Raw genomic sequence first — 12,200 nt, 5'->3', positions numbered from 1 at the left:
GGAATGAACCTCTACCTCTTTTCATCTCATGCAACAACAAAGCGCTTCATTCAGACCACTCCAAAAGCTACCACCCTTTTGATTCATGAGCACTTGACGACGTATCTTCAAGGAATTCTTGCATTTCGAAACTTCCCTCAGATTATCTTTGTGCTTTCGTAATTTTGCCACGACGTGTGGTGGTAAGGGGAAGTTATTCTTCAACATGTTAATTGTGAATTCACTCACGGCATTAATCTGATCTTTATTGGCATGCAAGAGTTTTCCCAGTCGTCTGTGGCGATTCTTTTCGCGTAGAATCGATTTAAAAAAATCCAGATTTCTTGCAATGCGTTTCATCATCTCTTCTTCTTCTTGACTTTCTTTATTATTTAACCCAAGGCTTTTTTGGCACCGTACGCAGCTCCGCTGAGGGCTAAAGATTTGCCGCCTGATATGAGGGCCGGAATGACAGCTGCCAATGGTACGAGACCTCCTTTTTGTACTCTTCTTTTTCGTTTTCGGCGTGCTCGACCTTTAGGACGTGCCATCTGCTTGGTTCCGTACACTGGTAGAATTGCGCGTTACAGTGGGACGTCCGTTATCTTTATAGGTTGTCGTGATTTGCATTGGATATTCGAATGGGACTGGAATCCATTTATCTCTCTCTCTATCTGTAGCAACGGATACAACCCTCGTGTTTCAATAAGTGACTCAGTAATCTTCTATTGTCTGGAGTAGCAGGATGTACATCCAACAATAAATAAATGAAGGTATGTTCCGTACATGCGTTATATTGCTCCAACGGGTCTTTCCAAGTCATGGGATACATTTGAAGTAAGAGCATGCGCAAGGCCACCTGGTCCCTAGGATTTTTGAACGCCACTATGTATTGAGCATTCCTAGAGATGGTCTTGGCATATTTTCCGCGAGGGAACATGTCTTGACATAGATAAAACACGGTGACGTTCATGTGATGCGAATACTGAGTGAAGAGATTTAGGATATCTTTGTCGTCTCCTCCTTTGGCCATGAGATCGTCCAAGATCAAGAGACCCCCTTTTTTGTCCCCAAACCATTCTTTCAATTGTGCGTGGGTAGGTACACCTTCGTGGAACGTCACGCCTTCCTTTTTTAGGATGTCAAAGGTCGGTTGCCACGACCCGTAACAGTAGACGATTCTTCTGGAGGGCGTGGCGAGAAGGTCCTCATTTTCCAATAAGAGACGTTTTAGGAAGGTGGTCTTTCCACAGTTGGAGGGTCCCACGACCAAAATGCTCGAAGGAGACTTAAACGTAAAACCTTGCTCTACACAACTCATGATTCAAATGAAACACGCCTGTTTTATTCAAAAGCTTTTATTTCGTTCTCTACAATATCTTCCAAGATGTCTCCTACTTTGTCATCGTTGCTTACAAGATCATGCTCAGAAAATAACTCGAGAAACTCTTCCATACTTTTACCTCTCGCTTTATACATCAAATACACGAGAGCATAGTCTCCACAACTGGCTGTTTTGATGGACTGTATGGGTGCATCGTTTCTGCACACACACGACCATTTATTGAGCCACGCTATGAAAGGTTTCAAATGTTTGTAATGTGAAAAAGGAAGTCCGTAACTATCCAATACTTCACAGGTGTCGTGTTCCGTCCACACGCCCAACCAATGTTGTCCAGGTAAGTGGGAAGGATCCGTATTCACGATGTATGCTCTACGATCCAATTTTTCCGGATGTTCGGGTAATTGATCACACGCCATGGTTCCCACAAAAGCATTCCTCAAGTGTATGTCCCCCAATGCCACAGCATTCAACTGATCGGTGGTTAACCACCATCCCGTTCTGTCTGCTTAGTGCACACTCATGGAAGTGGTGGAATTTATACCGTCAATTTCTATTAAAGCTTCATATTCGGACATGAGGATGATGGTCTTGACTCTGTTGGGCAGCGCATTTCAAACGTAGATTGATCGTGCTTTGGGGTCTAGGCAATAGGATGGGATCGTCGTGTCTACCGTTAGGGACATTTGCGAAGATGGTGGCGTTTTTACCGTACCCCCAATCCAGGAATCGCACCATATTTCCGCTTCCACGCTGGAGACATCCTGTGGCTTCCAAGAATCTGTAATACCCCCCCACATCCTTTTGACCATTCCCCGTGTTCAATTCCAGAGTTTCGTAAGGATATTCTTCCCCATCTACAATTTGTTTGATGTATTCTGTGCCTGCTGGTTGATAGGCAAAGGTATCTTGATCGTATCTACCATTAAAAGCTGAGTTTTCCACGATAGCCAATACGAATTGTTGTGGGACTTTGTTATTGAAGGGATTGTTGATTTCTTTGTAGGTGGCTCCATTGTCCAGGGGGTATTGTCTCATTTCTGTCCTCACGAAGGGGTAGAGGGCCGCAGATTTACTCAAGAGGCCCATCATATCCATGTAGGTGGATGGATTGAGTTTCACGAGACACATGTAGAAGGAAAGTTTAACGTCGTCAGCGTGCACGCGCACGGATTCGGTGGGCGGGTTAGACTCTCCATTAGAGAAAATGGATGGTGGATTCAAGTAGAAATCCATTTCAAAACTGGTGCGGGGTATGATCCATTTACCTTGATGAAAAATTTCCAGAAAGGGTTTCATACGCAGAATACACCTCTTTCCTTCCAAATACAAATCTCTCGCTTCCTTTTTCTGGGCTTTGATGCTAGCCTGCTGATTGTCGGAGAGTGCCGCAAAGGCGGCATCGTCGCCTTTGACGTTCATTGCTGTGTAAGTGACGGGAGAATCAATTTCATTTCGCCAACCTCCATTCGTGGCTTGTAAGATGGTGTCTCCATCATTTCTGTCGTTGTTCAGTAGGGTCTGGAGATAGGCTTTATGATGGTACATGTCCACTTGTTCAGTGAGTAGCGTTCCATTACATTTCACATTGATGTGCTTGAAAAGAGTATGGGCCAAATTGTTGGCAAAAGAAGTCATCCTTCCCACATCGTCGTTGCGGGATGTGAGATTGCCACCTGCAGTTGTCTTGAATCCCACATCTATTTCCACAAACGATCGCGACAAATCAATGAGATCCTATTGTTTGTCGATGTAGATTTGAATGGGTGTGATACTCGACGTCAGAGGGGGAATTTTCACCCATCTCGAACTCACCGTACTGAGATCGGTGGGTGGAACTTGAAAGAGCGAGAGATTCGGGTTATGTTGCGCTGACTTTATCATGTTATTGTCGTTGCCTCCTCGTGCGTTTGCGACAGTGACGTTGCGAGGAGGATGTTTTATAAGGAGCCCGTCGTACTAAAAATCCACCTCGTTGTTGTTTCCTTCTATGCGAATACCTATGGAGAATGGTAGAGATGCGATCGTTGGTCCCCACGCCGATTCTAGGCTGACTACTACGTACTTGACGGACGCGTGACATGATTAGTTTACTCTCCGAAGATGTCTTTGATTTTTTTGGCCACTTTTCTCTTGACTTCGTTCTTGAGGGCCGTTTTAGCTCCTCTCTTTATGCCACGTTTCACTTCTGAAAGGGATCGTTTCTTAACACCACTTTTAATACCAGTCCTCACTTCTCGCAAAAAATCCTGTGCCATTTCTTTCATACCACTCCCCACTTGATGATGAGTACCGGACCATATACCCACAAAGGGTGGTGGACGTCCCCACCGATACAAACTACCTCCCTTTTGGGGGACGGGATGATGAGGTGGCGTGTACACCACGAATCGTTTCAACGTACCTCCTCTCATGATAACAACACACATACAAATAATAGCATCTTTTATTTCACGTCGTTTTTATGGATCCAACTATTGTATTTGGCAGGATACCCTTTCCACTTGACGTACAATTTATCTTTGGTACGTTTCAACACTTTTTCGACCCTAAAAAATGAGGATTCGTCCACTGTCACCTTTTGCAAGTCCCCGGCGTAAAAGGTACCCTGTAAAGGAGTGTCGTCCAATTCTTTCACCTTGTAGGTCGTGACGCCCAAAGAGGGAACCACTTGACGTACAACAAACACTTCCTCCGTCCATCCCGGTAAATAGCCTTTCTTAAAAGATCTGAATCTCTTGTTGAGACATACCCTATCTCCCACTTTAAACACGGGACGTCGTTTATTTCCCTTCTTCCAAGCGTCCGTCGTACAATCGATGCAATACGTCTTGCACGTTCCAAAGTGGGACTTTGGCAGGAGCCATGCCTATGCTCCTATGATAGGTGTGATTATACTGTTGGATGAGTTTGGGTAACACATCTACAAATCTTAGGGTGTTGGCGGCCGTGAAGTATCTGTAGAGTTTGGATTTCAGGGTGTGATTAAAACGTTCCACGACGCTAGCCTTGGCATCCCCGTGCGTCGAAAAATGATGGATCTTCTCTCGTTTCATGAGCTCCTGAAACGTTCCGTTGTAAAATTCTTTACCCGCGCCGGTTTGTAATTTAAGAGGTTTTCTCCCTTCGGCTTGGGTGAGTACACGTGGAAAGGCTTCGGTGACATCTTTTCCAGTCTTCTTAAGCGATTGCACCCACGCATATTTGGATAACACATCAATGACAGTGAGAAGATAGCGATATCCCTTATTCTGTTTGGCAATCGATTGTACTTCTATCAGATCGGCCACCCATTGTTCGTCCATGTCGAACACCAGAACGGGTTGAAAGGCACCGCGCCGCCTTCTGGGTTTGTGTAGGGTATAGGCAAGATTCTTTTCCAATTCTCTCTTGGCACGCCCGACCGATATCTTTTGAGCCTTGACATACTCTGAGACACTCCCCAGATTACCCACCACCCCAGGCGTAGAATAATCCAATAAGACTTTCTTCTTATAATCTTGATCGTCCGAGTTCTCTACTTTCTTCTTCTTCTTCCCAGAGCGTTCCATCTTCTTAGACATAGCAACTTGAGGTAGAGGATGTAGGCGTAGTAGAGGAGCCAAGTGTTTGAAAAGTACTGAAGGTACAATTGCTGCCAAACGTATTTTATATATCTTCCTTTGTAGAATCTCATAAAGGTCATGATGTGGAAGATCCTCGTACGTATAGGAAACCTGTGCGGGAGGACTTCATTGCGAAACACGTGGTGTTCCAAGCCCATAGGTACCCAGTCGTACGGTTTGAGTTTATGCAGGGTTTCGTGTTCGTACACAACGTCCCTGATCTTCATGCACACCCAGTGTGAGAGTTTATAGTGTAGGTAATAGAAAGCTCTTTCCATGATCAGTGTCTACCTCGATAATGATTCACATTGTCCATGACCCCCTTAAGAACTTGTTTACCCAGTAATCTTCCCAAGGTGCCGAATCCTGGGGCGGGTCCGGACAACAACATACTAACCACATAAGCCGCTTTATCTGTTGCGGAGGGTCCTCGATTTCAAATTCTATTCACGGTACGTAGAGACACCCCACCCTTTTGGGAAGTTCTCTTCTTCTTCTTCCTTCGTGAGGGTCTATTGCCACTACGTCTTTTACCCATGATAGGATACAAAAGAAATGAACCAAGACACGACATTCACACATTTTTATTGCTCCTCTAATAATTCTTTCAATACATCGTCGTAAGGTCGGTCCATTAAAATACAGAAGAATCGAGTCACCTTTTCGACCTTTTCCTGGGCCAACACTTTGGCAATACATTTCAAAACGTCATCAGAAGGTACACCTTCTTTAAATCGTAGTCCTAACGAAAACAAACAAATGAAAAAACTATGAAAAAATTCTTTTGTACACTTCATCTAAGAGTTCGTCCTTCGTTTGGGGCGTGACGATCAAACAATGGCAAAGTTTTAAGAATAACGTAGGTCCGCACAACACACCTACGTCCACTAAATCATCTTTTCCAATTTCATCTGTAACAACGAACAAAAAAAAAAACCCTAACGTTAACAGTCTGTACAAGGAGATTCATCATCATCTGTTTCATATCCTAATCGTAAAAAAAACGAAATGGAGCGTTTCCGTTGACATACACCTCTCTACAAAAGTCGTGACACTTTTTCCTAAACCCTAACCCTAACCCTAACCCTAACCCTAACTCCTAACCCTAACCCTAACCCTAACTCCTAACCCTAACTCCTAACCCTAACCCTAACCCTAACTCCTAACCCTAACGTCTCCGTGCAAATGGGGATGGGTTCGTTTCATGGTATCAGAGAATTCTACAGCAGTACCGTTCACCTGTCAATGAGAACCTTCAGGGTGAGCCATGAGTATCTCTTGGGTTTTCTTAAAGGGTCTCGTGTTCCACCATGCAAAGAGGTCACACTCTCTAAACGCACACCTCAGATACATTCTGTTTCTGTTCTTCTCAGACATGGAAATGGACAGCGTGGGGCTTCGACCACATTCGCACACCATTCGATCTATATGGTCCAACGTAAACCAATCGTGACCTTGGGCACGACACAGATCGTAATACTTTTGGTAGTCTTGGGCGGGACAAAACACGGGGCAAGTAGACAGGCTACAACGAAGGAACACATCCGTACAAGTTTCTTTTTTAGACTTGCGTTCTTCCATTCCTTGGGTAATATGAATGGGGCATGGGAACCAGGAATCTGCCTCCACGCTATCCAATAACTCATCCAAAGAGGAATAGTGAAACGTACCTGTACCTTCGACGCCCGGTACGATTTCACCTTCCTCTATTACTTCTTCTTCTTCTTCTGGTACTTCAGAGGGTAGAGCACTCGCGGAAGACTGGGGTATTACAGTCTCTCGTCTGCCTTTTTCCCGCCCAGGACGTGGAACCACTTTCCAATCTTTCTCGGTGTAATCGTAATGGTCGATGTCCACGACCATATTTGGTCATGCATCGAAGCGTACGTGATGTCCTTCCTATAAAAGAAAGCAGGTTTTGTAGTATCGAACGTCATTATGCTATCATTCTGCTCTTATTCCAGATTGCGGTCGGAGAGGGAAAGAGACGAAGCTTGGGAAGACCTATTGTGCCAGTTGTTCAAGTCGTTGCGCCTACGAGATGCTAAGGATGACGTCCCCCATGGAAGTGGGTATTTTGAATGGGCGTGTCCTGTACACTGGGGGCGCCGAAGGTGTGGATGCTCTCGCTGAGGAATTGGCCAGAAGGTATGACATGAGTGTTTGCGTCATCATTCCGCCCACTCACTCCCGCGCCGTTCGTATCACACCTTTGACGTAAAAGCATGTTGCACGAGGGTTTGCAGCACGTGTTACGCGCCAACAAGACGTTGCAATGCTCTCTACCCAATAACGTGTTAAAGACAGGACTGTTACAAAGAAACTATTGTGTGGTGAGGGATACCAATCTCGTGCTGGCCTTCGGACATTTCGACAGAACCAAACCCCACACATTACAGGGAGGAACCGGTTGGAGCGTGCAAATGGCGTTGGAGCAACAAAAACCCATGTGCGTCTACACTGACCGGTGGTACCAATTCGACTACCCGCAACAGAGATTTGTCCCATGTCACCCGCCCTACCTACACCCCCAAAACACTACAATCGTGGGAAGCAGACGCATCACTCTTTAAATGACACAAGAATTACGCAATTTATTTCAGAGAACCATTCAGATGGAAACTAGACCGTTACCGAATTTTTGGTTTCATTAACATTGTAAAAAAAAAAACAAAAACAAAAAGAAACGGAACAATAAAAAACGAGTGTTGTCTCATTCTTTTCCTTCTCTCTTCTCTTCGTTCTTATTCGAAATGCTACATTTTTCTTCTTCCTCTTCGACCCTACACTCTTCGCAATTGCACCCTACATCGTAACAAAATTTGACAAAGTTCATCAAGGCGCGCATGACTTGATTCCTCAGGATTAGAAACCGCTTCTCGTTGTCCGTCAGTTCGTTGTCGTCTTCCTCTTCCGTCATGTCGCGGATGTAAGCTTTGGCATAGCGTACCACTCGTCTCAAGGAATCCTAGTCCGCTCGGTGCTGCATAATGTCCATCATGTCTTCTAGGTACAAGGCTGCCCAATTGGGATTATCTTCCAGGTCTCCATTCATGTTGTTCATTCGTTCGTCTCTCCTACCACTGAGTAACGTGTCCCTTCGAAAAAGCCTACCTTCTTATAACCACTACAAACTCGTTACCAGTACCCTTCTAGTTGGACTAGGGGATACTCCCCTCATCCTACACCACATACTGAGTCCTAATATGGAGGTGCTTCCCAATATGGTGTGATGACGTAGAACTCGGTATATAAGTATAGCCTCCTTCCCAGTATTCCTCTTTTGCCTCAGTCAACATGGAAGCAGGACCACCAGACTTTGGAAGCTTCGTACAAGACGTGGATGATGAAACTCTACTAGCTGCGGCTAGGAACGAAGAAGGCGAGAATGAATTTGTAGAAGACGTGGCGGATGTCCTATTGAACGAGGTGGGTGAAGCTTTTGACCGTCAATTTTCCTATCAATCTCAACTGGAAGGCGCAGCCCTTTCCTCTTCCGCTCCTCCCGGTTCTTTCGAATTTCTTTTGGATCCCTTTGTGGATCGCAGGAGTGAACGCATGGGAGTGCGAGAGCGACACTACACCACACGTCTGAGACAACGCAGTGCGTTCATTCCTTCCCAGCACGTACCTTCGGCTCTTACCGAAGCCCTGCATGCTGCCGTCCGTCGTCTCATCACGTCCCGGCCCAAGATCGTGTGTACCTGGGACTGTCGAGTAATCGACTATCCCACGCTTACAATTATCACGGTCTGACGGCCGACAAATGGCTTCGAGGTGGGGGGCGGGTGGACGCCCTTCTGCAACAAATGAGTGCCATGCTCAACTCCAACAAACAGTTCGAAATGGATGATTCCTTCCAACTCTCCTTCACGCATGTGCGCGCGCCTCCATTGGGTTCCGGTCGCAAACGCAAGTTGAAACCCGGCCATTCCGCCTTGACGTCCCCCAAGAAAAAGAAGCTGTCCGTGCTCCTCATTAAGAACGGAGACGAGCTTTGTTGCGCCAGAGCCATCGTCACGGCCAAAGCCAGACTTGATCAACACCCCAACTGGGACGGGTTCAAAAGAGGCAGAAGGATCCAAGCAGAACATGCAGTAGACCTTCATCACGAAATGAGAGTTCCCTGAGGTCTGTGTGGGTACGACGAACTCCAAGCCTTCTCTCTATGACTATCAAATTCTTCTCTGCGATGCCACGCGCGGGTATGTTGTGACGTCGTTTGGCCCACCTTCACAAAAGCAGCTCGTCCTCCTCTACGACGACGGCCATTACGACGTCGTCACTTCTCTACCCGGATTCTTTGGCACCTAATTCTGCGCGAGGTGTCTCAAACCCTACGACAACCAAGGTCACCACGCCTGCGACAACAACCCGGACCACTGCAGTGCCTGTCTCTAGACTGGATGTCAGGATTACACCAAGGCCCGATGCCGAAGTCTTCCGGCGATGCAGACCTGCGATTCATGTAGACGGACGTTCTGTGGGACAGCGTGTCTCACCAATCACGTGTCTAAGACACAGAGCGGGAAGACCGTGGATCACCAGCAACTGAGCATCTGTACGAGTCGTAGGAAGTGCGGCAACTGTTGCAAACTCCTTGTGGGTCGCAAACAGCAACAAGAACACCGGTGTGGCTACGTCACGTGTCCTTCGTGTCACCATTACGTCGAAGCCTTGTCGCATCGGTGCTTCATTCAAGTGGCTAAGACTCCCGAGGAAGAACGGGCAGAACGTCGCGCCAAACGGAGACCTGGTCGTCTTCTGCGTGGTGCTGCTGCCAGCTTGGCCACCGTGCACTCCAACGAGGACGATGTGCCCTCCACTTCTCTTCTTCCTTCACCTCCTGCGGACGGTGTCGACCTCAATGACAAAAAACGTGGAGGAGCCATGCAGGACACGGGATGTCACGTTCCGAATCTTGTCGTGGCCGAAACCGAGAACAACGATCGTCCAGTCCGCTTCCGGGGAGACTCGTGCATGTGTGACTTCTTGGAGTGGCTGGACACGTTGACGGAGGAGGACAGCTGAGAGGTCAAGGTGTTGGCCCACAACTCCCAAGGGTACGACAGTTACTTTGTCGTCGAAGAGTACCATCGTCAACACCGCATCGTCCAGCAGTTGAGGAACGGTGCCAAGCTGTTGCAGGTCACCTTTGATCGCATCACCTTTATAGATTCTCTCTCCTTCTTCCAAATGCCGCTCTCGGCCTTTCCCAAGACGTTTGGTCTCACCGAACTCAAGAAGGGGTATTTTCCGCATCTCTTCAACGCCCTTTCTAATCAATCCTACGTCGGACGCATTCCTGACACTTCCTACTTCATGCCAGACGTCGTCTGTATCTGCACGACGGGACTTTGAGGCGTGGCATACTCGACAACATTTGGCCAACGTCATCTACGACTTCCAAAAGGAGTTGACTGAATACTGCGAGTCTGACGTCAAACTCCTCAAGCAGGGGTGTCTCTCCTTCAAGTCCGTATTCGAGCCTCTGGCTCGCTTCAATCCCTTTTCCCACATCACCATCGCCTCTGCTTGCAACCGAGATCTCCGTCAGAACCGCATGGAAGCTGACACGATCGCCAACGAACCGCTCCATGGGTGGCGCTTGAACACCAATCATTCTCGCATCGCCCTGGAATGGCTCCACTGGCAACAGCACCAGTTACCGGATGAAGACGATTACATCCGACATGCGGGCAATTCTGGCGAGTACGAGATTCCCCATTCCCGGTACACTGTAGACGGATACCATGAGAAAACCAACACTGTCTACGAGTTCCAAGGCTGCTTTTGGCATGGTTGTCCAGTCTGCTATTCCAATTGCATCCAATCCCATTGCCGCCTCGACGATAGGTGTTTTGACGATGTGTACTGTTGCACGCAGGTCAAACTCGACTTACTGCGTAATCGAGGTTTCAGGGTAGTCGAAATTTGGGAGTGTCAATGGGAAAAACTGAAACGAGAACGCGAAGATGTTTGCGCATTCGTTGATGCCCTAAATCTCTCAGCCCCTCTAAATCCTCGGGATGCGTTCTTCGGAGGTTGTACGAACGCCTTACGACTCTACCACAAGGTAGACAAGACTCGCGGGGAAAAGATTCGTTACTTCGATTTCATGTCTCTGTACCCGTGGGTCAACAAGAACGGTAAGTACCCTCTGGGACATCCTGAGATCATCTCTCAACCCGGTCATACAGACCTTTCTCGTTATTTCGGCTTAGCGAAATGCATGGTGCTTCCACCCCACGGTCTCTTCCATCCCGTGCTACCTTACCGTCACGCCGGCAAACTCACCTTTCCGCTCTGTGCCTCCTGCGTGGCCAAGGAAATGTCGAAACCCTTTCTGGAGCATACTCCCATCTGTACTCACACGGATTCAGAACGCCAACTCGTAGGGACCTTGTGCACACCAGAACTCCTCAAGGCTATTGAGAAGGGATACACAGTCGTCTGCATACACGAAGTGTGGCATTTCCCAACCACTCCCAGAGGGCTCTTCAAAGACTACGTGAACACGTGGCTCAAGATCAAGGAAGAGGCCAGCGAGTGGCCGAGTCACGTGGGCGACGATCCCCTGAAACGTCAACGACACTTGGCTGATTACAGAGACAAAGAGGGGATCGAATTGGACCCGGAAAAGATCGAGAAAAATCCCGGACTACGTACGCTGGCCAAGATGATGTTAAACTCCATGTGAGGTAAATTTGGTCAGCGTACCAACAAGACACAAGTCCGGGAATTTGATGACCCCAAAAAATTTTCCACATTCTGTTATAGTGACATCGTCCAAATCAAGTACGTTGGTATACAGTCAGATGATCGGGTGGAAGTACAATACACTTTAGAAGAGGAAGACGAATCCATCTCGCCCAACCTGAAGATATTCGTGTTCTGTTTCACGACCTGTTGAGCTCGTCTAAAACTCTATGACGCTCTCGACATCTTACAAGAGCGAGTACTCTACAAAGACACGGACTCAGTCGTGTTCCTTTCTGCCCAGGGAATGCCCGAGCCACCACTGGGAGAATATCTGGGGGACTTTAAGAACGAATTGCCCCCAGACGATTATATAGTGGAATTTGCCTCTGGAGGTCCAAAAAACTATGGGTACAAGACCCATAAAGGTAAAGAGGACTGTAAAGTTCGGGGCATCACGCTCAATAGTCTGGGGCAGAGACATGTCAATTTTGAAATCCTCAAAAATAGCATGCTAGAAGACTTAACTTCCCCACTGGAGTCTGGCGAGGCGCGCATCACCGCCGTACCCATAC

General features: G+C 47.4%; 3 protein-coding genes across 3 annotated transcripts; 1 reads left to right on the top strand and 2 right to left on the bottom strand.

Moving 5' to 3' along the window:
• Positions 1–649: 649 nt before the first annotated feature.
• LOC131784676 (uncharacterized) lies at positions 650–1,300 on the bottom strand. Its single transcript, XM_059101485.2, has one exon. The coding sequence runs from the start codon at positions 1,298–1,300 to the stop codon at positions 650–652; it is 651 nt and encodes a 216-aa protein (XP_058957468.2).
• A 585-nt stretch (positions 1,301–1,885) lies between these two features.
• LOC136283458 (uncharacterized protein F54H12.2-like) lies at positions 1,886–2,959 on the bottom strand. The gene has a single exon (XM_066172417.1). It carries the CDS (start codon positions 2,957–2,959, stop codon positions 1,886–1,888), a length of 1,074 nt encoding a protein of 357 aa, XP_066028514.1.
• Positions 2,960–10,489: 7,530 nt separating this feature from the next.
• LOC136283457 (uncharacterized) lies at positions 10,490–11,626 on the top strand. Its single transcript, XM_066172416.1, has one exon. The coding sequence runs from the start codon at positions 10,490–10,492 to the stop codon at positions 11,624–11,626; it is 1,137 nt and encodes a 378-aa protein (XP_066028513.1).
• Positions 11,627–12,200: the final 574 nt, after the last annotated feature.

The sequence above is a fragment of the Pocillopora verrucosa genome, chromosome 9 (genome assembly GCF_036669915.1).
Source record: "Pocillopora verrucosa isolate sample1 chromosome 9, ASM3666991v2, whole genome shotgun sequence".
NCBI lineage: Eukaryota > Metazoa > Cnidaria > Anthozoa > Scleractinia > Pocilloporidae > Pocillopora > Pocillopora verrucosa.
This window is presented reverse-complemented; position numbering and strand designations above follow the sequence as displayed.